At 43.1% G+C, this 25706-nt stretch overlaps 2 protein-coding genes across 4 annotated transcripts in view; one reads left to right on the top strand and one right to left on the bottom strand.

Annotated features, from left to right (window-relative positions):
- kdm6al (lysine (K)-specific demethylase 6A, like) overlaps positions 1–7134 on the bottom strand; it is a 59230-nt gene extending 52096 nt beyond the window's left edge. For both annotated transcript variants that reach the window (XM_017712945.2, XM_017712946.2), the window contains exons 1-2: positions 6932–7134; positions 6733–6796 (exon numbers count right to left, since the gene is read on the bottom strand). In XM_017712945.2, coding sequence (XP_017568434.1) covers positions 6733–6796; positions 6932–7101 — 234 coding nt within the window. In that variant the 5' untranslated portion in view covers positions 7102–7134. The remainder of the gene's footprint in view (positions 1–6732; positions 6797–6931) is intronic.
- Positions 7135–7191: 57 nt separating this feature from the next.
- LOC108436447 (FUN14 domain-containing protein 1-like) lies at positions 7192–25272 on the top strand. Of its 2 annotated transcripts, none has more exons than XM_037536522.1 (6): positions 7192–7327; positions 8106–8180; positions 10072–10237; positions 11567–11642; positions 11968–12096; positions 24639–25272. In XM_037536522.1, exons 2-6 carry the CDS (start codon positions 8159–8161, stop codon positions 24714–24716), a joined length of 471 nt encoding a protein of 156 aa, XP_037392419.1. In that variant the 5' UTR covers positions 7192–7327; positions 8106–8158; the 3' UTR covers positions 24717–25272. The 2 variants fall into 2 exon arrangements, with proteins under 2 accessions (XP_037392419.1, XP_037392418.1); XM_037536521.1 differs by lacking the exon at positions 7192–7327 and adding an exon at positions 7533–7621.
- The last annotated feature ends 434 nt before the right edge of the window (positions 25273–25706 follow it).

Below are 25706 nucleotides of genomic sequence, written 5' to 3'. Positions count from 1 at the left end.
GTCGGGGTCCACTGTGCGGCTCCGCCGCGGCCGTCGGGGTCCACACTGCGCCACGGCCGTCGGGGTCCACACTGCGCGGCTCCGCCGTGGCCGTCGGGGTCCACACTGCGCGGCTCTTCGGTGTTTGCGGTTTTCTGCGAACGTTTGGCTCCACTCCGGAACATTTTAAGGAAGTAGTTCTCCGTGAACACACAGGGTTGAAGTGTGAATTTAACCGTTCATAGAGACGTTTGCCACAAACATTCCCCACTTTCCCCACCCGCTGCATCTTCTCTGCAGCGGGGAGTGAGTATCTGCTCTCAGAGGAGAGCGAGACTGACAGGAGGAGAGATGCTGACTTTCCTCCGTTTCAGTGAAGACCTGTGATTGTAAAGCTTCGTTTCAGCAGAGCGCAGACAGACACGGTAAACAGAGCAGACAGCACTGCTTAGATTTAACACAAACAGTTTTTTACCTGATTAAAGGAAAACGATTTAATTTTGTTGTTTTATTGCTGCTACTTTGCACATCCTTGGTAATAAATCTTGACAGGAACAATATATTTTTTTTTAATCTTCCGTGTTAGCAGGAAAGTTAATTAAACCTGGATTACTGAACGGTATTCCTCATTATGGTCTTCACTGCTAGTTAGCAAAGGCACGAAACAATCTCAAGCTAAACTTAAAAGCTAATAGCCATGTAGGTTATGATTAGTCATCAGATCAGATTAGTCGTTTGTTGCAGCCCAATAGTTTCATATTTCCAGAGCCTTTATATTGTGTTTAACTGCAGTCATCCCATATTTTTAATGTGCGAACCCGTCCATCATTTTAACATCATCATAACACAGATGTGCATGTATTGTGATGCATGCACACACATCATTACTAGGTGGACACTGTTCGACATGTAGCTCAAAATCAAATTAATTAATAAAGATCTTTATTTAGCCTGCAAAATGAGTTATCTAACGGAAGTTCAGTAGGGAAGAGATTGGTTTTCCATCGTGTGAGGAGGTAACGTATTTATTAGGCTACCAAAGTTCTCAGGGATTTCCATCCCACCCAAATCTTCAAGATCAATGACCAAAGACTAAAATCAAATTAATGAGAGTACTCATCGTTTCTTAAGGTAGCTGCAGCATGTGACGTTCGTTTAGCCACCGTGGCTGAAGTTTCACAGCAGTGCGCTGCGCAAAACTCTGCAGACGGCACGCAAACCTGAAGCAATCACAGTAGCACTTCCGTCACCGCAGCCATTCATTCTGAATAAAGCATTACGCGTCAGCACCAACGTCCAAGAATTAGAAGGAGCACTCAAGTTAGTTTCCTATTCACCAGGTTCTTGTTTGCAGGGTTCAATAATAAGGACTGTCCGAATGCCCAGAGGAAGTAATACTGGGACTACAGCATGAAAGATTACTTGCCCGGTTGGTCAAGTTCGTGTTTACAACACAACAGAGGCCAAACTCGGATCCCTTGAATATTTAAACTCTTACCAGGCAAAAACAAACAACATCAGAGAGACGCAGGAAAACGCTGGAGAAGCACGAATACAAAGCAAAGCGAGTTCGCAGCTTCATTCCCTCATCCGAGTTTTCATGGGTTGATTTTGACGCATCGGTACCAGAAATCTTTTTTACAAAACGTCACGAGGGTCATAGCAAGTCTCGCACACTGTATGTACAGCTGCAAGAAAACGGGACAAACAACAGATGAAAAGTGAAGCAGATTCCAAGTTAACCAAGTCACAGCAGCACATCACAAGGCGAAGAGAGCTTTTCCATGACTATCCACACGAGACAAACGTTTAAATGAAAACTAGACTGGAACCAGAAGGTAATATCTGCTAACTTTAAGGCCAACATTAAGATTATAGATACTTTATTGGGAATGTGGTGGGAATGTAAGCAGCCAGAAATATTGCCTCAATCTTTAGTTATCATGTATTTATATATAAATAACACTTTAAAATACAAATATTTGTTCAGGAAAGTGAACATTTGGTTTGGGACAGTGAACTTAAAAGGTCACCTGCCCAAGTTGGCAAGTTGGGGGAAAAAAGTTAATGTCGAACCCTAGTTTGAATTTTCCCATTCCACCTTAAATGATGCAGCAGTTATTATTATAAGCTCTTGGTTGAAGGAACGCCTCATTTAAGGTGGAACAGTAAAATTTGGACCAGAAGCTGGAAAATAAAATGTTGACTGAATGCCAGAAAAACATTTGAGCTAATCTGAAACGCTCCCAAACTTCTGACACAATGGGTCTTTCTCGATCTAGACGTGCTGTAGCCACAAAGCTTAAGCGTAGCTATAAACGACCGTCATGCACGCAGCTGTGATCTGGTGGTTTTGAGAAAGAAAGAAAAAGTGCATTGAAATCATTTTAGAAATCAAAAAGGTAAACAAACTTTTTGAAGACGCGATACATTGATTTAAAATTGACGTCAATGCATTTTCAGCATCAGTCATCGATTGTCAACCAATCGCGACAGCCCTGCACTATTTCAACTGATTTTCTTGAGTAGCGGTTTTATTTTAGAAGACTTCTAAAAAAAATCATGGAGCTCTGGACGGTCAGGCTACATATCATGCTACACACTTACGAACAAAGGGCGTCTCCCCTGATCGTAACTAAACCACGCTGCATAAACCGCATCCTATGTAAAACTCCTGGTCTTCATCCTTTTCATCCTACTGAAGACAAGTCCTGTTCTCAGCATCCCAATATGCAATACCCAGTACCCAAACACCGCTGGCCATGTGTGTTAATATCACAATAACAGCCAACAATTAATAACCTGCGCCCAACTTGCGCTGCTAACACACAAACGGAAATATTCTGCAACGCCTCTAATTTTTCAACTCTTTAGCACTTCGCTCCCAGAAAGTGCAGCAAGCTTTGAATGTGTTTTGCCACACGGCCAACACAACGAGCCACAATGATCAACACAGGGGAGCAGCAGAAAAGACAACTCTGCAGAAAAGCTGTGGTTCCTACTTCTGATCTAAAATGCAAACAGGAGAAAGGCTAATAAATTAATCAATAAATAAATAAATAAATAAATAAATGGTTATGGCTGTGACGCACTCCCACTGCCATGGTGTTGTGGTGATCACTGCAACCCTAGCATAGATCACCAACCACACGACCACATCTACACACACACACACACACACGCGTGAGTGTATCGCTGGGTGCCCTCAGTCATATAATCCTGTCACTATCTGAGACCGATGTTCTTTAAATAGTGTAATTTTGGACAGAAGCTTTCTTAACCTGCGCTCTGTAATGGCATCTATGTAGTGTGTATATCTATCAGCAGCATGTCCCCCATAAACTGCACTCAAATTTGGCAAGCAGTGGCAAATGCCTGAAAAACTGAACAGCTAGATTTGAGCGATTTTCCATTTGAACGGTAATCCACTGTTTAGCTGCACGCACGTTTGCAGGAAGTAGCTACCTGCTGAAACTGTTTGCTGATACGGATTTACCAGGCGGGCTCTAGTATGGGTGCATTTAATAAGCCACAGAAGCTTCGGCAACATGAGCAGCACTGCAACACACACAGAAAACATTCCAAGAGAGATGAGAATCATTTCAAGCATCAAAGTCTCAGATGCACCAGCATGCTGATAAGCCGCAAATACATCATTACCTGGCTTAAGAAACAACTTTACCACAGCTGCACAAACACAAAGCCCCCCTTTACCACAGAAACTATTAAAAAGTGCAACTGTGACCCAAGGCTGGCGTCTCTCAGCTCTGTGTGATTACTACCAGCAAAACGCAGACCGAACACATCTCCAGAAGAGGACTGACCTGCCCCTCAAAATCTGACTTATTCACACAATTTGCTCAATTGCTAAAACAAGTATTCGACACTGTACAGAAATATGGTTATTTACAGAGCCCAGGCCTGACGAGTGTTAACCTCCCCTTAGACCCCCCAGCGACACAGTGACCCACTTCATTCAGCGCTGGTTAAGAAGAGCAGCTATCTGGAGCAGCACCACTGTACACTGATGTACACCTAGATGACAGAGGTAACAGAAGAATGAGGACGAAACCAAGTTTCTCCTAAATCAACACATCACTATACAGACGAGACGTGGAATGAGCCCTTTTAGCTGAAACCTTCCAACTTTAGATCAAAAGTACAGAACCTCACCTTAATTTTAGGCAGTTAACACACACACACACACACACACACACACACACACAGGAAAAGCAAAAACAAACAGAAAAGGTAAGCCTTTAGTGTGGTTTCAAGAAATCCAATGTAACTGCACTGCTTTAACAACAAGGCCTGCAAACAACCATCACCAATCAACATCTCACTGTCTCCGTTACTCCACCTGCCTCCAAGCCCTAAGCCGTGTAACACGATTACGATGCTTTATATATTGTTTTGTAAGTCATGCAATACTATGCCGACTGCTTTTGAACAAGTTACTCAAAACGCTTCACAAAACCCTTTTTTCAAAAAACCTCATGTGATGGTGAGACAAGAGCATGTCTTGAAAATACTTATTCCCAGTGATCAAACACTTCGCTCAATTTAACATCCAGAGCACCTACGGCAGGAGGACAAGCACGGCCGACATTTGGGCAAATTCAACCCGTCTCAAACGTGGGACTGGTTCCTCAAAAGCCTCATACCACAAACATGGCATGAACTGTACTATGAACGCGTCTGTGATACCAGTCCATAGGGGTTTATTAAACAATCTGAGAATAAAATATTTGGGGTAGAAACAAAACAGTAAGAAAAGCGAAGATTAGAACTTCTGGGCAAGTACTGTGAGATATATATATCATCAATATATAGATTATATATTACACACACAGGCTGTGTTGGACTGCACCATGATTCCTACTATAGCTACTTGTACAGTACAGCATTAAACTAAGACACAGTGTAGCACTCAAAGCATACAAGTCAGCACAACAGCGTAATTTCTACTGCTCAGGGCGTTTTATTATAGTGACAAACACCAAATGCAAAAGCACAAACACACGCCACAACCCAAAAATGACAAGAACCCATAACGAAAGGACACCTGCCTTCACCAAGAGACAAACACTATTATTATTTATTTACAACTACACCTTTGGAGCAACACGGTACTCACCTAGAAACAACAGAAAGGGCTGAAATTCCCCAAACGGTCGTTTAATAAACCAAGTACATCTAGTCTACCCCGAGCTGCGATCACAGGTGAGCGCAAGCAGAGCCAATGAGAGTTCTCGCCCAAAATGAAAGTGTCCAGAACCCCCTGCCAGACGGAGAGAGGCCGAGGTCTCTCTAAAAGTGCCCTTTGTTCAATCAAACGAACGCGCTCGCTGCAAGCGGACGCCAAGCGCTCGACACGGGGAGCCAGTTTCACGGGGGACGCCGCGCGTCGCAAAGCAAAGAGTTCCCACAAGTGATGAGCAGAGAAACGGGGAGCACATTATAATCCAGCGCTCTGCAGAGACGCCAGCTTCGCGCTCGCAGCGCCGCTCGGGTCCCTCGCCACAATATAGTTCACTCCTCCCAACCCCGCCATCTTGGGCCGACCCAAGCAGCCATTACTATCAAACACAAGCGAGCGTCTCGTTTCAACGCCGTTCAACTAGTGGACAAACCAGTGGACATAAACTGCGAGCGACGTTTTACTGGCAAATGCTGGAAGTTAGTGAGCTGATGTGCGGTTTTCCCAGGCATCCCAGGGACTGACGAACGCACCATCAGCCAGCTACCCCGACCCTAGCCGAGTTGAGCTAGCTAATAACGGCGACCAACAATTGTCAGTAAAGCGAAGCGGCCGAGCAATGACAGCGAAACTTACAGTCCGCGCACAATTCACCACACGTCCCCCGCAGGGTTAGATATTAACCGGAGCGACGCACCGCAGGCGTTGCTGAGCTCCACCGACCCGCGATCACTGAACGCTGGGTTATATATCTCGAGCTAACTTGGCCCGGTTCACGGACGGGTATCGGTTACACTAAGCTGGCAACTGGGCCACGCATAGAAACATGAACCGCGGCGATCACATCGTCAACGCCGGCCAACGGACACGGGCCGGACCACTGATATTCCGTGGAGGTCAATAATAGCGAAATGTCCGTGCCCAGAACAGCAGATCAGTTTAAGGTTTCTAAACTGCCCCATTAGCAGCCACGGCTGTGGAAAATGGGCTCAGGCTGCACTCCGACCAAACCCACCCGAAGGGTCCAGGGGAAGCGCCAGCACACCGCCAGACAACGCTAGTTAGCTTTACTAGCTCGCCAGCTAACTAGCAGTGCACTGGTAACGGTCCGGTAGACGGAGGTAGCCTCGCTAGGCTAGCCAGTTCGCCCGTTCCTACAAGTTCGCAAACGCGGACGAGCAATGAGCTTAAAAACTGAACTAAACCCGTCGCCGGGGCAGCGGGGGGCTTAGTACCTGAAGCACGCACAAGGTGCGAGGGGTCATTTTTAGGTTTATTAGAGAACGGGGCTTCTGGGCTAGCTAGCTAGCCTAGCCGTGTAGCCTGCTCTGGGAAGAAGGACGCTGCGTAGCCGCAGGTCGCTAACGCGCTCGGCGGTGCGCACGTCGAATAAAGTTCCCCTACCGCAGCGGCGGAGACCGCGCTGGGCGAAACGGCCACATCCAGAGCTAATGTGCAAAACTACACCCCTGCCTGCACGCAGGGTGCGCGGCGAGCTGGAGGAAGGACCGGCTGAGGCTGCTCATTAGACACAACCCGCTAGCTAACGTTACCTTTAACAGCAAGGCCTTCGTTCTGGCGCCATCTTCATGAAGCCTCAGAAATCCAAACAGTGAGCTGCAAGCGAGAAGACAACACAGAAGGCTCGGTATCAATTGATGTCGTTTGAGGCTTTTTGGACAGCTAAACGCAGAATAAAATGCCAAAGCCAACCACAGTGACTTCGGGTGCCTTTCAGACGGCGTTTCTGACCTGTCGATTCCAGCCAAACTGTCCCTCTCCTGCGCTGTCAGCCTAGGAAAGTCCTCCTCGGTTTCACTCGCTTTTCCCGCCGCCATTTTCTTTTCCTCATCACCAGCAGCGCCGAGGCTTCGAGCAGCAGCGCAGGCAGCGACGGCGAGCGACACTCGGCACGATTGCATGGAATCGCACCGAGGGAGCGAAGGGCGAGTTCCAGCAGCTCAAAAAGCGACACAAAATCAACGCGGTTTTAGAAACTTTTTCCTAATATGGCGAAATTGAGCTATAAATCCTCCTGGAGACGAGTTATCCTCCGCCCGGCCCTCTTCTCACATTTTTACAACAACGCGGGAAATGCAGAAAACAGACGTTTGTGCACGAGCGGCTAGTCATGCACAGACTGCAGCGGTCAGTCTTTAAAATAAGTTCAAACTTCGGTCTGCCACCAGATTAAAGTTGTTGTAATTGTGTCACACGGGCGAACCCACGCCGTCGCACTGGACACGCCCTCTCTGCGTCCCACAGCCAATAGCACGCGAGAAGCCGAGCACGTGACTTGCCTTGTCCTAAAAAATTGTGGACCAATCCTCAGATTAATTTTCCCCAAAATGGTCTTTGAATCGACAGCCCCGTTTCTGTATGTCCACAGTCCACGTGTTTGATAAGTGGACAGTTCTCTAAAACAGCAGTGGAGTGGTTTCGGTAAGCGGGAAAGGTTTAGGATTAAAACAAAAAGTCCAACTCCGTTTAAGAAAAAAAGCGCTAAACATAAATATTACAGTTTAATGCGTTAATAATAAACAGCTACCGCAGCCGGGGCCGCGCTGTGTATGGCGCGTCTTCATTACTGGGAGAGTAAATTCCGATTTAAAACTTCCAAAAACGCCGTTTAAAGGAAACAGACGCCGTCCGGGCGCCGCCTGTGCCCCGTATTCCGGCCTTCCTCGCAGCGCGCTCGGAGCTGGTGTGCTGTCAGCCAGCGGGGTCTCGCCGCGTCCCGCGGCTCTGCCGGCGTGACAGCGATTTAAACCAACGGCCTGCGTTCATCTTGCTTCGCTCACTCGGCAGAGAGAAAATCGCGCGCAGCGTTTTATGTGTTTTGTTTACAACCCGGGCCAAACTTAATGTTTGAAACCTTGACGTGGCAAAGCATCACACAGTAGTGTGTGTGTGTGTGTGTCCACAGCTGTCAACCTCATCTGACACGAAGATGATGTAACCAATACAACGTTACCCAAAATGGCGGAACAACACCGAGAAGGTTAGTGCGAGCTAAACGCGGCCGAGCTCGGCCCGTTCCTGTTTCAGTCCGCCCGTAGCCATATTTTAACACTATTAAGAGCTCCGTCGTTTATTCTACAGTCACAAGTCTGTCGGGTTTTGTGTTGCTGGTGTTCCCTCTGTCTACTGCCCTGCGGCTAACCACTGGTATGAGCCGAGGTTAGCTGCTAAAGCTAGGCAGCGCGTTTGTAAACACGGCCGGGAGCGCCGCTCCTCTCGCCGGCCGGGAGCGCCGCTCGGCTGCCTGCGGTTTCTACAGCTGAGCAGCTGAAGACCGGAGAGGTCTGGCTTCCCGACACGTCTGTCCTGTAAAGACGGAGGGGTTTTGCCAAGCGAACGAGCTAACTAGCTAAAGAGCAGTGGTGGACAGTAACTGAGTAAATGTAATTCGTTTCTGTACTTTAGTAGTTTTTTTGTCTATCTGTACTTTACTCTAGTTTTTCCATTCTGGGCGACTTTTTACTTTCACTCCACTACATTTAGTCTAATATCCGACTTTTTCCTCCACTGCATTTGAGAAATCTGTCGTTCCTTTTGGTTTCATACATGCGTCACCTAAATGATGAACTAACCCAACTTTGTGTAAATAGTGACAAACCCTGACCACAGTATAGAAATATGTCCACACATCCAGTCGTTTCTTTTTTTCTGAATTTCTACAAACACCATTTCATTTTATAGTAAATGAGTTTGGGCTGGTTTATGTTTATGAACAGACGCCTACAGATCAACATAGTAAAGGAGCTCATCTGTGATCCTGAGTTTAAAGCCAGTTTTTATTCAACTTAAACTTGGAACTAAGTTGTAAATAAATCTGAAACCGAAACTTTGCTTGTGTGTAAAAAGTGATTTCAGAGCCACTCGGTTCTCCCTGATGGAAACTGTTTACCTTCAGTGTTTTGTGCTTCTGATCATTTTAATAGACGTCAGCGTCACTAATTAATGACGTTCTATTAAAAGACTGGTTTACCAAGAGAGACGCTGGAGGACTTTCACCTGAAATGAGTTCATGAAGCCAGTCTGGTTATAAAAATGATAACAGGACATCAGAGCCAGAATTACTCTTTTAGTACTTTTACTTTATACTTAAGTACATTTGAAGGGAAATACTTTAGTACTTTTACTCAAGTTGAGGTCCAGAGGAAGGACTTCTACTTTTACTGGAGTAGTATTTACCTTGGGTGTCTCTACTTTAACTCCAGTACGTGATTTGTGTACTTCGTCCACCTCTGCTAAAGGTTACTAGGGAGAAGGAATAGCCCAAAAATACTCCTTTAAAAAGCCAAGTTAACGGTCAGTGGACACCAGAAGTTGCAGTATGTTTTGGGTTTTGTGTATAGTGAGCGTATTGTTTTTCCAAATGGCTTAGCTTCAGCACAACTATAACAAATATCTTGGTCCCTTAACGTTACCACTTATGTGTAAACTGAACTGTCTGGATGCTTTTCTTTTAGAGGAATGTTTGAAGCACTGACGATGAGGGGCCAGATGTCTGTGGTGGATAGAGGGACAAAAAGAGAGGTTTAATTTAACAACATAACATAACATGTTGTATTTATTACTAAAAGACAAAGCTGTTTTGAGGAAGCTAAGAATAGAAGAAGATATAAATGATATAAAAATGTGATTGTTCTCTCGTTGGGTGAAGGGGTGAGTTCAGGGTAGCTTACTGGTAGGCCAACTTTGGCCTGAAGCTGCAATCTGGGCAGCGTTGCTCTACATTATGTGCGGTGTAGGTTTCACCTGACTCTGTGGGACTACGCACCGATTTGATCAGTTTGTTTTGCTTGTGCAGTTATTTTGTGTCTTAAAGCACAGCAAAGATGCTGTGATGACATGTTGACTGATTTGTCCTCTTTTTCCACTCCAAGCCCAGGGGGATGCAGACAGTGAAGGTGAGGCCTATGAGGTTGTGGACTTGACAGAGTACGCGCACAGTCACCAGTGGTGGAGCAGAGTTTTTGGGAGCAACTCTGGCCCTATTGCAGAGAAGTACTCTGTGGCCACTCAGATCATGATGGGTGGGGTCACTGGCTGGTACGTCCCTGAGCGATTTGCAGTGCTCCCATTGAAAGCTCAATAGCTGTAACTACTGCATGATGACATTTTATTGATTTAAAATGTGACGTGAAGGTCCATTTTCCATTGAAACAGGGGTGTCGAAACATATCCTCAGAGGACCGGTGTGCCTGCAGGTTTTCACTCAAAACAAGCTGTAGCACACCTGATTCCACTCGTTTAATCATTTGAGTTCAGTCTTCAAACTGCTGATCAGGTGATCTACTTTGTTGGAATAAACAGCCACACACCCTTTGTGGATAAGACTGGACACCCCTGTATTGAAACGAATAGTTAGGCTACTCATTCTTCATGGTAAGCATATATTTGTTGTATACAACATACCCAAGAATATCCAGAAACCTATTCTGATTTGAAGGGTTCACCCACTGCTGACACAAGCACTCAATTGCATGTACAAAGCTTATATAATGTCCATAGCATTGCAACTAGAATGGGACACTATGTAAAGCCCCCCAGCTTTGGGCTATGGAGCAGTGGAACTGCATTTTCTAGTGTGATAGAGCTCCACCCAATACCTCTGGAATGAGTTGGAGTGGCATTTGTGATCCAGGACTAATTATCCAATGAGAGTACCTATCCTGAATAATGCTCTCAGGGCTGAATGCAATCAAATCCTTGCAACAATTAATCAGATTAAGATAGATTAAGTGACCCTTATTAGTCCCACAATGGGGAAATTTCACCTCCGCAATTAACCCGTCCGTACAGTGAAACACCACATACACACTAGTAAACACACACACACTAGGGGGCAGTGAGCACACTTGCCTGTAGAGGTGGGCAGCCCAATCCGCAGCGCCCGGGGAGCAGTTGGGGGTTAGGTGTCTTGCTCAAGGACACCTGTCATGTGTTGTTGGCTCTTGGGATCGAACCGGCGACCTTCCGGTCACGAGGCTGGTTCCCTAAGCTCCAGCCCATGACTGCCCCATAAGCGTGCCTCGTTGCCTCGTTGAACCCAGGACCTCATATGATGTTTTAATATTTAGTTTTTGCAGCCCTCCCAGAAGCAAAAGGGGACAAACATTTTAGTATCCTAACTTAGGAAACTTTAGCAGGCATCTACAAACCTTTGGACATATAGTGTATATAACAAATATTCTAAGGTATTATGTAAAATATCATATAGTATGTAATGTGTAAATGTGTATATGTTTACAATTATGTGATAACCAACATCACCTCTTGAGGTTTATCACAGGTTGTAACTGGGGCAAATAGTAATTAATAATAATATTTCAGTGTTACTAATTAAACCTTTGTCATTCTTTTGGTTCTCATTCTCAGGTGTGCTGGATATCTTTTTCAGAGGGTGGGGAAAATAGCTGCTACTGCAGTAGGTGGAGGGTTTCTCTTATTGCAGGTACAAAGCACCAGAATACCTGCCAGTTCATATTCATATCAGATTGTGTATCTAAAGTACTGTGCAGTCAGACCCTGTTTTTCATTTATTTAATTGATAATTAGAAAGGCCTTTCATTTATTAATTTTCCACCATCAAGTAAAAAAAAATAATCAGAAAACACAAAAAAATTAAATTACTATGACTGCAGCTAAATGTAAAAGTTTCCGATACTAAATAAATGAAAGGTGGGTTCTGATTTTTGTCCACAACTGTATAGGTGCATAGAGTTAGTCTATGCTGAAGTTTGCAACATGTATTCTAAAAGATCATCGCTCTTGTACAGATTGCAAATCATAGTGGCTATGTGCAAGTTGACTGGAAGAAAGTGGAGAAAGATGTAAACAAAGCCAAGCGACATTTGAATAAGAAGGCCAACAAAGCAGTCCCTGAAATAAACACCTTCATTGAGGGGGTAAGGCGCGTTTCTTGATATTTCACATTAATCAGCCTTTTTGCCAAAAATGTGTCGTACCTGCAATTAAGTTCATATAAGTTCATTAACCATTGAGTGTCGCAGTTATTGCCAGTAATAAAAAAAAAAAAAAGCATGGTGTGATTTGGTACTAATTATTTCTCATGCATGGCTCATTGGATGGAAGAGGGTTCTAATGAGTCTTTGGAACAAATGTTTTAGAAAATCTTAAAATCAATTTTATACAAACCTCACAAAATGTCTGTAAATGTCTTCATTACTACTAGAGATTTTAAGTTCTAACATTCTACTTAAAGACTGGAGTGAAAAAGGTTTCATGACTCATAACAATAGAAGAAAAAATTTGACTATGTAGAACCGTTTTTAAAAGAACCATATATAACAGGTTTTCAATCACAGAGAAGAACCATTTAATCATGTAAAGAATTTTAGCATTCACTTGGTTCTTTGAATTCTTGCGTTTCTGTGTATAACAATTACCTTGGACCTCTATTTTTTTCAAGGGTGTGAATTATGCATGTACATCAAAGCATATCTGTATATTTGATTCTCAGTCAATCTGAATACAATACACATCAATATAGAAATGTCACTGTTTACTTAATAATTTTACGAAACATTGAATTTGATTTTGTGCAGCAACTCTGAAATAAACAGGACATTTCTTTCAGTTAATGCCATATTTGTGCTTGAAACTAGAAGAGGATGTAAAGTTACTGTTGTTTACTCCATTCTTTTCACGCCGGTCATGTTTGTCATGTTTTTTGCATTTGAAACAAATGATAAAAAGCAAGAAGTGCAGTCTTGATACTCGTCACTGCTTAAGGTTCATCATAGTTTCTAAAAGCTACAGCAGCAGTTGGCTCAGTCTGTTTTGGTATGAAAGTGCTTTTCACTTATGGATAGAGCATTTTAGACACTGGGTGTTTCAAAAGTATTTTACATTTAGATTTATATAAAACAGCTTTTCGGATGAATGTAAATTTCCAGCCTCTGGCATGGAATACCACACCGTCAATAAGAGCACCCTCTGTTGGTGAAACAACAAACGTGTTTTGGTCCTAAATTACACAGGTGTTCTGACTTACAGTGCATTTGTCCATCCAAACAACCATAAGTTCTGAAGTCTGCTTCCTCTCTTTTCACCTTTCACTGTTTTTTTTAATGACAGATGGCATAATACCACTTTTGTCTTTACCAACACCAGCATTAAAAGCTGATCCAATACTGATCTGAAGCTATTTTAAGATTTCAGAATAAAATCACCTAAAAGTAGGCTATTAGGCTCAAATGCTTCACTATACCACAGAAGGAAAAGGGGTATCAGCATTCAGAGGACTGGCATGTTAATGTTTTTCTCCCACTGGCATGAAAGGAAATGATGTTTAAAGTGCCACTGACACTTCCCGGTCTCGTGCAATATATGCCACTCTTTGAGCAGAATATGCCACCCTCTCAGAGGAACATATTTGACTTTCTCATACATTGTTCAAATTATCAATGTATTACAGGTTTGTGTGATGTGTAAAATGACATTACACAAACATCTGATTTATAGTGGATTGTTAAACATAATTAACTCCTTTTGGTTTGCAGCTTTAAGCCGATAGTTGGGCTTAAGTGGAGAATGCTGCTTAGTAGATATGTCTGTTTGGGGTGGAATATGCCAGTGCCAGTCTAATACAAACTTTACAGAATGTGCCACTGCTGAGTGGAATATGCTAGTTAGTCCAATGTAGGAATTATGGCGCATCTTTGATTTCAATTGGATTCTATTCAACAGTGTCAGTCAAGTTTCCACAAGACATTTGAAACGGATCTTTGATGGAAATTTTCAGTTTTAGGTATTACCCATCAACAAATGTATACTGTAATTATGAATATGTACATCTTTATTAAAAACTAAAATATCCATCTCATTCCAAGTTGATTCTATTCTACAATCTTTGTCACGTAGCTACACCAAATGTTGAACAGAACTATGGTGGAAATGTTGAGGTTTGGTAAGCGATCATGGGGAGGTCTCTTTGTTATTATGCTTCTAAACTGTGGAACTCAATTCCACCATTTATTAGACAGTCAAGCTCAGTGCGCGCTTTTAATAAGCATCTGTTTAACTCAGGATTTAATTAAAACTCTGTGTCTCATGGTATTTGTCTTCTAATTTGAGCTTTTTCATTTTCTTATGATTCTAAATAAATACTAATGATTTCTTTTATTTCTTGTAGCTATGTTTTATCACCTGTCTGTAAAGCACTTTGAGCTGCCTCTGGCTTGAAAAGTGCTGTGTAAATAAAAAATATTACATCCATCTATCCATCCATTTTCTAAGCCGCTTCTCCGTCAGGGTCGCTGGAAAATATTACATTATTATTCTTATTATAGTATTCTGATTATTATGAGCAACATCTGTGAATGCACCAATGATGCTGAGGGGTACATACAGCATCTCACGAAAGTGAGTGCACCCCTCACATATCTGAAAATATATTATTATATCTTTTCATGGGACGACACTATAGAAATGAAACTTGTTTATAACTTAAAGTGGTCAGTGTGCAGCTTGTAAGGCAGTGCAGATTTACTGTCCTCTGAAAAGAACAACACACAGCCATTAATGTCTAAATAGCTGGCAACACAACTCACCGTCCACCTCACAGTGAACGTGTCCAAATTGTGCTCAAAGTGTCAATATTTTTTGTGATCATCATTGCTATCCAGCACTGCCTGAATCCTCTTGGGCATGGAATTCACCAGAGCTGCACAGATTGCTATTGGAATGACATCACGGAGCTGGTGGATGTTAGACACCTTGCGCTACTCCTCCTTCCTCTTGAGGACGCCCCACAGCTGCTCGATTGGGTTTAGGTCTGGAGACATACTTGGCCAGTCCATCACCTTTACCCTTCAGCAAGGCAGTTGTGATCTTGGACGTGTGTTTGGGGTCGTTATCGAGTTGGAAATCTGCCATGCGGTGCAGTTTCCGAAGGGAGGGGATCATGCTCTGCTGCAGAATGTCACAGAATGTTTCCCTCAATGAACCGCAGCTCCCCAGAGCCGGCAGCACTCATGCAGCTCCAGACCATGATGCTACCCCCACCATGCTTGACTGAAGGCAAGACAGTTGTCTTGGTACTCTTTACCAGGGCGCCGCCACACATGCTGGACACAATCTGAGCCAAACAAGTTTATCTTGGTCTTGTCAGACCACAGGACTTGGTTCCAGTAATCCATGTTCTTGGATTGCTTGTCTTCAGCAAACTGTTTCCGCGCTTTCTTGTGCATCAGCTTCAGAAGAGGCTTCCTTAAAGGACGACGTCCATGCAAACCGAGGTGATGCATTCTGTGGTGTGTGGTCTGAGCACTGACAGGCTGATCTCCCTCTTCTTCAACCTCTGCAGCAATGCTGGCAGCACTCGTGCGTCTATTTTTTGAAGCCAACCTCTGGATATGATGCTGAACACGTGGACTCAACTTCTTTGGTCGACCTAGCAAGGCGTGTTCGGAGTGGAACCTGTCCTGGAAAACTGCTGTATGACGCTGGCCATCGTGCTATAGCTCAGTTTCAGGGTGTTAGCAATCTTCTTATAGGCGTCTTTGTGGAGAGCAACAATCCTATTTCTCACATCCCCAGAAAGTTGCCAGTGGCCAGTATGAGCGAATTGTACCCAACATACCAAATTTAACAGCCCTGCTCCCCATTCACACCTGGAACCTTGTAACTCTTAACAAGTCGCATGACACCACAGAGGAAAGACACAGTTGGGTACTATTTGGACGTGTTCACTGTTAGGTGGACTCACTTGTGTTGCCAGCTATTAAGACATTAAAGGCTGTGTTGAGTTCTTTTCAGAGGACAGTAAATCTGCACTGCTATACAAGCTGCACACTGACCACTTTAAGCTGTATCCAAGTTTCATTTCTATAGTGTCGTCCCATGAAAAGATAAAATATTTGTAGAAATGTGAGGGGTGCACTCACTTTTGTGAGATACTGTACATATTTAGGAGAAACATGGTGCTGTCTGGGAAACATCTAGGTTTTGTCGGTACATCCCTGCTTGTGCCATCAAGACAGTGCTAAGCCCATTCTGCAGAGATACGAGAGCATGGCTTCATAGAAAGAAAGTGCAGGTGCTACACTAGTCTACCTGCAGACCAGATGTGTCTCCCTTTAAGACCACATAGCGCATCATGAAGAGTAATATATGATGATGGTTGCGTGGGACTGAGTAGCTGAAATGTGCGTATCAGGCATGATTGGGAAAAACTACAATAATTAGTGCATTCAGTCCCAACAATAAAGTTTACTGGGTAACATTAAAATGAAATGTCTTCATACTGATTGAATATTGGCCAAACAGGATTTGCAAATCACTGCTTTCTTTGTATTTGCGTTTAACTGCCTGTCTTAACTGTTTTCTTGTAACTCCTTGCTGAGAGGTAATGTTTTTAAACAAGATACGACATTTACCTATGACATGGAATAATATACCACAAATTACTGTGTTTTTTTATATTAATCTCATTGCTGTCCTTTAAAGCTTTTCACTCTGTCAGGGTTTTTCATATGCTAACTGCATAGACCAGATTCACAATGTTCACTTGGTATTTGTTTTCTGTAGTCATGAAAAAAATCCTATAAAAACATGCATGAGATGAAAAAGCTTTAGTTTACATGGCTTATAACAATAAACCCTAAACTCAAATGTATTGAGTATTATTTCATTGTAACTGTGATCCATATTCATAACACCATCGAATATAAATTCACTCCTTTTTTGGTTTTATTTTAACGTTTCATGGAGAACAGGGTTGGGATAGCTACTGAAAAATGAGTAGTTAGCTACTTTGTAGCTGCTTTCCCAAAATGTGTAGGTAGCTACAGTTGAGCTCTTTTCCAGAAAGAGCAGCGGCTCCTTTTCAGCTACTTTTAAAGCGCGATTGTCAGAATGTTTGTGAATCTCCACCTGAAACACCAAACAAGCCCAACTGACCGTGTGAACAAGACACTGCATTTAATGATGTGCCAGAAACACACAATTAAAAATCTGCAAATATATAAAAAGATCACCAAAAAGTGTAACCAGCAATCAAACTTACACACCCAAAGGCGTGACATCCAACACAGATTAAGACTAAAGGAAAAATCAAGCATTCCAGGTTTTTCCTAACAAAAATCAACAGTAATAACTGAATAGAAACCGGAGAATTTTGTGAAAAGTTTTGTCTACTGTTGAAATAAAACTGCCCCAATTTAAACATTTCAGCAAGATAATAACATCATGACCACCTCCTTATTTCTACACTCATTGTCCACTTTATCAGCTCCACTTACTGTATAGCTGCTCTCTGTAGTTCTACAGTTACAGACTGTAGTCCATCTGCTTCTCTGATACTTTGTTAGGCACCTTTTATCCTGTTCTTCACTGGTCAGGACCCCCATGGACCCTCACAGAGCAGGGAGTATTTGGGTGTAACAGAGTATCAGAGAAACAGACGGACTACAGTCTGTAAGTGTAGAACTACAAAGACCAGCTCTACAGTAAGTGGAGCTGATAAAGTGGACAGTGAGTGTAGAAACAAGGTGGTCCTCATAATGTTATGCCTGATCGGTGTGTGTGTACAAACATTCACATTCAGAGTTTTTATTAAACTTCAGCAACACTTTAACCTCAAAATCCTCATCATTGACTCTGACTCTGTTTGAGGTGAGAATCAGGCCTGAATAATCCACACCAGAACTAGATTTTTGGAGTTAATGAATAACTGCTAATTCACCAACCTTTAAGACTGACGCACAGACTCACAGAACAATGCAGAAAACTGGACTTAACATGAATTTACATTTATAATCACTGGTTTCACGTTTAATCTGCAGCAACTCGCGAATATGAAGTCAGCTTCTCTTACTCCTGCTTCTCTTTCGAATTCTCCCGCTCCACCTTAAATGGCACAGCAGGAATATCTGGCGCCTCAGACATCATTTAAGGTGGAACGGGACAATTAGAACGAGAAGCTGGAGAACGAGAAGCGACCTCAACCTCGCAAAAAGTCGAACATTGAGAGACCTTTTACAAGAAAGCGGCGGAGAAGTTTCCTGAGATGTGAGAAAAGCGGCTACAGCTGAGCTGAAGCTTAAAGCAGAGCAGAGTGAGTCTGGGTTTGGGTTTATATGTTCAGCCTGTATATCAGCACAAACTGAGACAGACGTACAGCCAGGACGGTAAAACGGACAGAACACGTCGGGCCTCCCGAGGTGGTTTCATTATTGCTGAAAGGACAAAACGGCTCTTCTTAACATTTCGGCTGCGACCCCTGAGTGAAGCCTGCTAGTAAGGGGTGGTCAGCGCGTGGGGCGAGCGCGTGCACGTCTGCTCGAGCTGTCGAGCGGCTCAGTCGCCGCCAGCCCGGTGAACAACCGCGCTCTGTGGTTCATTGACTGAAGCCTGTAGCTACACTAAAAATTGTAAGCACTACAGCTACTAAAATTTGTAGCTAACTGAAAAAAGTAGCGCTGCTTAGTTAGCTGCTCCCCCATCCCTGATGGAGAAGCTCCTCAAAACTGTAGGGTACAAATTAAAAACTGTTTTACGTTATTGGCAAAGCACCCAGACTCACATAGGAATTAAAAATCTGGACTTGTATTTTATTGCACTGCTGGTCTGAACTCTTATTTTTGCTTCTCATTCTCACAACCAGAACTGCTGAATTACAGGATTGACTAAAATTCATTTTTAAAAAATGTGGTGAAGTGCAAAGGTATGTCTACAAAACTCAAACAAGTTCCACAAAAACCATCAGCGGCGAGTTCACGACTACAGGTCTACTTAATCCTCTTTCATTGTGATCAAACACGGTCGACTTTGTCTTTAACTGTTTAATTAATTCACTAATCTTCAGTCCCTACAAACATCACGTCGCTCTGCCGCAACACAGGGTGACATGAGGTGGTATATCAAGACATCAAGGTAGGTATACTCCACTCAGACAGTGGCATTCAATCTTTGCTGACATATTCCATTCACTGTGTTTCACTAACTGCCATATGACGCTATATTTCAGTCACTGTGTTTCACTAACTGTCGTATGACGCTATATTTCAGTCACTGTGTTTCGCTAACTGCCGTATGACGCTATATTTCAGTCACTGCGTTTCACTAACTGCCATATGACGCTATATTTCAGTCACTGTGTTTCGCTAACTGCCGTATGACGCTATATTTCAGTCACTGTGTTTCACTAACTGTCGTATGACGCTATATTTCAGTCACTGTGTTTCACTAACTGTCGTATGACGCTATATTTCAGTCACTGTGTTTCACTAACTGCCGTATGACGCTATATTTCAGTCACTGTGTTTCGCTAACTGTCGTATGACGCTATATTTCAGTCACTGTGTTTCGCTAACTGTCGTATGACGCTATATTTCAGTCACTGTGTTTCACTAACTGTCGTATGACGCTATATTTCAGTCACTGTGTTTCGCTAACTGCCGTATGACGCTATATTTCAGTCACTGTGTTTCGCTAACTGCCGTATGACGCTATATTTCAGTCACTGTGTTTCGCTAACTGCCGTGTGACGCTATATTTCAGTCACTGTGTTTCGCTAACTGCCGTATGACGCTATATTTCAGTCACTGCGTTTCGCTAACTGCCGTATGACGCTATATTTCAGTCACTGCGTTTCACTAACTGCCGTATGACGCTATATTTCAGTCACTGTGTTTCACTAACTGTCGTATGACGCTATATTTCAGTCACTGTGTTTCACTAACTGCCGTATGACGCTATATTTCAGTCACTGTGTTTCACTAACTGCCGTATGACGCTATATTTCAGTCACGGTGTTTCGCTAACTGCCGTATGACGCTATATTTCAGTCACTGTGTTTCGCTAACTGCCGTATGACGCTATATTTCAGTCACTGTGTTTCACTAACTGCCGTATGACGCTATATTTCAGTCACTGTGTTTCACTAACTGCCGTATGACGCTATATTTCAGTCACGGTGTTTCCCTAACTGCCGTATGACGCTATATTTCAGTCACTGTGTTTCGTTATCTGCCGTGTGACGCTATATTTCAGTCACTGCGTTTCGCTAACTGCCGTGTGATGCTATATTTCAGTCACTGCGTTTCGCTAACTGCCGTATGACGCTATATTTCAGTCACTGCGTTTCGCTAACTGCCGTATGACGCTATATTTCAGTCACTGTGTTTCGCTAACTGCCGTATGACGCTATATTTCAGTCACTGTGTTTCGCTAACTGCCGTATGACGCTATATTTCAGTCACTGTGTTTCGCTAACTGTCGTATGACGCTATATTTCAGTCACTGTGTTTCACTAACTGTCGTATGACGCTATATTTCAGTCACTGTGTTTCACTAACTGCCGTATGACGCTATATTTCAGTCACTGTGTTTCACTAACTGCCGTATGACGCTATATTTCAGTCACTGTGTTTCGCTAACTGCCGTATGACGCTATATTTCAGTCACGGTGTTTCGCTAACTGCCGTATGACGCTATATTTCAGTCACGGTGTTTCGCTAACTGCCGTATGACGCTATATTTCAGTCACTGTGTTTCACTAACTGCCGTATGACGCTATATTTCAGTCACGGTGTTTCACTAACTGCCGTATGACGCTATATTTCAGTCACTGTGTTTCCCTAACTGCCGTATGACGCTATATTTCAGTCACTGTGTTTCACTAACTGTCGTATGACGCTATATTTCAGTCACTGTGTTTCGCTAACTGCCGTATGACGCTATATTTCAGTCACTGTGTTTCGCTAACTGCCGTGTGACGCTATATTTCAGTCACTGCGTTTCGCTAACTGCCGTATGACGCTATATTTCAGTCACTGTGTTTCGCTAACTGCCGTATGACGCTATATTTCAGTCACGGTGTTTCGCTAACTGCCGTATGACGCTATATTTCAGTCACTGTGTTTCGCTAACTGCCGTATGACGCTATATTTCAGTCACTGTGTTTCGCTAACTGCCGTATGACGCTATATTTCAGTCACGGTGTTTCACTAACTGCCGTATGACGCTATATTTCAGTCACTGTGTTTCCCTAACTGCCGTATGACGCTATATTTCAGTCACTGTGTTTCACTAACTGTCGTATGACGCTATATTTCAGTCACTGTGTTTCGCTAACTGCCGTATGACGCTATATTTCAGTCACTGTGTTTCGCTAACTGCCGTGTGACGCTATATTTCAGTCACTGCGTTTCGCTAACTGCCGTATGACGCTATATTTCAGTCACTGTGTTTCGCTAACTGCCGTATGACGCTATATTTCAGTCACTGTGTTTCACTAACTGCCGTATGACGCTATATTTCAGTCACTGTGTTTCACTAACTGCCGTATGACGCTATATTTCAGTCACTGCGTTTCGCTAACTGCCGTATGACGCTATATTTCAGTCACTGCGTTTCACTAACTGCCGTATGACGCTATATTTCAGTCACTGTGTTTCACTAACTGTCGTATGACGCTATATTTCAGTCACTGTGTTTCACTAACTGCCGTATGACGCTATATTTCAGTCACTGTGTTTCACTAACTGCCGTATGACGCTATATTTCAGTCACGGTGTTTCACTAACTGCCGTATGACGCTATATTTCAGTCACTGTGTTTCGTTATCTGCCGTGTGACGCTATATTTCAGTCACTGCGTTTCGCTAACTGCCGTGTGATGCTATATTTCAGTCACTGCGTTTCGCTAACTGCCGTATGACGCTATATTTCAGTCACTGCGTTTCGCTAACTGCCGTATGACGCTATATTTCAGTCACTGTGTTTCGCTAACTGCCGTATGACGCTATATTTCAGTCACTGTGTTTCGCTAACTGCCGTATGACGCTATATTTCAGTCACTGTGTTTCGCTAACTGCCGTATGACGCTATATTTCAGTCACTGTGTTTCGCTAACTGTCGTATGACGCTATATTTCAGTCACTGTGTTTCACTAACTGTCGTATGACGCTATATTTCAGTCACTGTGTTTCACTAACTGCCGTATGACGCTATATTTCAGTCACTGTGTTTCACTAACTGCCGTATGACGCTATATTTCAGTCACTGTGTTTCGCTAACTGCCGTATGACGCTATATTTCAGTCACGGTGTTTCGCTAACTGCCGTATGACGCTATATTTCAGTCACTGTGTTTCGCTAACTGCCGTATGACGCTATATTTCAGTCACTGTGTTTCACTAACTGCCGTATGACGCTATATTTCAGTCACGGTGTTTCACTAACTGCCGTATGACGCTATATTTCAGTCACTGTGTTTCCCTAACTGCCGTATGACGCTATATTTCAGTCACTGTGTTTCACTAACTGTCGTATGACGCTATATTTCAGTCACTGTGTTTCGCTAACTGCCGTATGACGCTATATTTCAGTCACTGTGTTTCGCTAACTGCCGTGTGACGCTATATTTCAGTCACTGCGTTTCGCTAACTGCCGTATGACGCTATATTTCAGTCACTGTGTTTCGCTAACTGCCGTATGACGCTATATTTCAGTCACGGTGTTTCGCTAACTGCCGTATGACGCTATATTTCAGTCACTGTGTTTCGCTAACTGCCGTATGACGCTATATTTCAGTCACTGTGTTTCGCTAACTGCCGTATGACGCTATATTTCAGTCACGGTGTTTCACTAACTGCCGTATGACGCTATATTTCAGTCACTGTGTTTCCCTAACTGCCGTATGACGCTATATTTCAGTCACTGTGTTTCACTAACTGTCGTATGACGCTATATTTCAGTCACTGTGTTTCGCTAACTGCCGTATGACGCTATATTTCAGTCACTGTGTTTCGCTAACTGCCGTGTGACGCTATATTTCAGTCACTGCGTTTCGCTAACTGCCGTATGACGCTATATTTCAGTCACTGTGTTTCGCTAACTGCCGTATGACGCTATATTTCAGTCACTGTGTTTCACTAACTGCCGTATGACGCTATATTTCAGTCACTGTGTTTCACTAACTGCCGTATGACGCTATATTTCAGTCACGGTGTTTCACTAACTGCCGTATGACGCTATATTTCAGTCACTGTGTTTCCCTAACTGCCGTATGACGCTATATTTCAGTCACTGTGTTTCCCTAACTGCCGTATGACGCTATATTTCAGTCACTGTGTTTCGTTATCTGCCGTGTGACGCTATATTTCAGTCACTGCGTTTCGCTAACTGCCGTGTGACGCTATATTTCAGTCACTGCGCTTCGCTAACTGCCGTATGACGCTATATTTCAGTCACTGCGTTTCGCTAACTGCCGTATGACGCTATATTTCAGTCACTGCGTTTCGCTAACTGCCGTATGACGCTATATTTCAGTCACGGTGTTTCGCTAACTGCCGTATGACGCTATATTTCAGTCACTGTGTTTCGCTAACTGCCGTATGACGCTATATTTCAGTCACTGTGTTTCGCTAACTGCCGTATGACGCTATATTTCAGTCACTGTGTTTCGCTAACTGCCATATGACGCTATATTTCAGTCACTGTGTTTCGCTAACTGCCGTATGACGCTATATTTCAGTCACTGTGTTTCGCTAACTGTCGTATGACGCTATATTTCAGTCACTGTGTTTCACTAACTGCCGTATGACGCTATATTTCAGTCACTGTGTTTCGCTAACTGCCGTATGACGCTATATTTCAGTCACTGATCTTCTGTTCAGTCACTGTGTTTAAGTTATTGGCATGTTTTGGCAGCAGCGTATTCCACACAGCAGTGACATATTCCACTGTATTTAATTCACTGGCATTTTTTGCTCGGCTGTTAGGTATTCTTTAAATAAAACAGTGTTGGGAGCAGTACTGGCTTATTCCACTCCAGACAGACATATTCTACAGTTACACTACTAGCTAGCCATAGTCCTATAGCCTAATTATCGCTTTAAAGCTGCGAGCCAAAAGGAGTAATGTCATTTTACACATCACACAAACCTGTAATACATTGATCATTTGAACACTGCGTCCTTTAACAGTCGATTATGTGAGTGGCATATTCTGCTCAGAGAGCGATGGATATATTGCACGAGACCTGAATGTGCCAGTGACCTGGTAAACATCACTTCCTTTAATGCTAGTGGCAGAGAAATGTGTCGTTTCAGGCTGTATTTGTTAGAGTTGGACCAGATTGATTCATTTTCAGACTGTTGGCATTTCCACTTTGAACTTTTTCTGACTTCACTGCAGAAATCCTGGCTATTAGAACAGCCACAGATGTGATATTTAGATTCCTAGCAGTAAGACCAGCTACCCATGCAGCATACCCTTATGCATTAGCCCCAAAGCAGTTGTAGTTTTTCATGAGTTCCTCCCACCTCCAAGATGCCTCATCCGAAGGGGTTGTTTCTTCATCTTAAAACCTGGAAATGTGGCACCACTGATGGAGGCAAGTCAGCAACAGATGAAGCAGTGGTTACGTTTCTCTTTTTGGTCAAAGTGCCCATAAAAATGTCTCTTCTTCATGTTTTTCAGGCTACAGAGTTTGTCAAGAGGAACATCGTGCTGTCCAGTGGGTTTGCTGGCGGATTCTTGTTGGGTGTTGCCTCCTGAGCCGAACTGTTACAGGCCTGTGAAGCAGAACTACACTAATGCTGTGAGAACGTCTCGGCTGTGAACCTCTGGAAGCTCTACTGTACCCTCTTACTTGGTTTACTGTACTGTCATTTTGCCAATTGATTAATGAATCTGCAAGGCTGTCAGTCTTGTATATTCAGTGATGTTTGGAATGGATGTGGAAGCTCGTATTTTCCCTTCTACACACTGACAAACCTGGACACTCCCCAGTCTTCAATATAATGATGTGCAACTGTACTCGTCATCATACCACCACATATTTGTATATATTACAGGCATCTGAAGACAGAAGAGAAAGCAAATGTCAAAGGATCACAGAAAAGTACACAGTAATTGTAACTCCTAAGCTATTCCTTATTCAGCAGTGCAGATGTTGTGTGTTGTTACTGCAAGAAATGTGTTACTGTCTGTTTTATGTGTTAAGTTAAATAATGTCATATCTTTTTCTACTAATATCTCTGTGTACTGTATAGCGATCACGTTTATACGGGTACTTGATACATAGTCAATAAATATAATTTCCGGGCTCTTATACACTCAGTTGCTTCATCAGCTACATGGAAAGGAACGGAAAGGAACTAAGAGTCATGAAAATTCATATTGCCCTGTTCGATGCACACGTTAAACAATAAGATTAGGTGAAAAGGCGGATAATTCCACTGGATGAATGATACTGCTTTAAAATAAGTTTGATAGAAATAGATAAAAGTATTTGCATCTGTTACACAGTTCAAAAATGTAACCCCACATTTCTCTCTCCACCCACCCAAGCCAGAGAAAGTGAAAAAGACATACGTACATCATGAATTTGCATTGTTCTTCGTTGTGCTGGCCTTGGAGATTAATTATTACGAATTAATTATTAGCCTGTCTGCAGCCCAGAAGTATCTCCCACTGAAGAAGTGTGGCATATAATTAAGCTCAAAATGCAAGACTTGTATAGCAGAAGGGCAAAAAATCCCACTT

The sequence above is a fragment of the Pygocentrus nattereri genome, chromosome 30 (assembly GCF_015220715.1).
Source record: "Pygocentrus nattereri isolate fPygNat1 chromosome 30, fPygNat1.pri, whole genome shotgun sequence".
NCBI classification, from domain to species: domain Eukaryota; kingdom Metazoa; phylum Chordata; class Actinopteri; order Characiformes; family Serrasalmidae; genus Pygocentrus; species Pygocentrus nattereri.
Note: the sequence above shows the minus strand (reverse complement) of the source record. Positions and strands in the feature narration are given on the sequence as shown.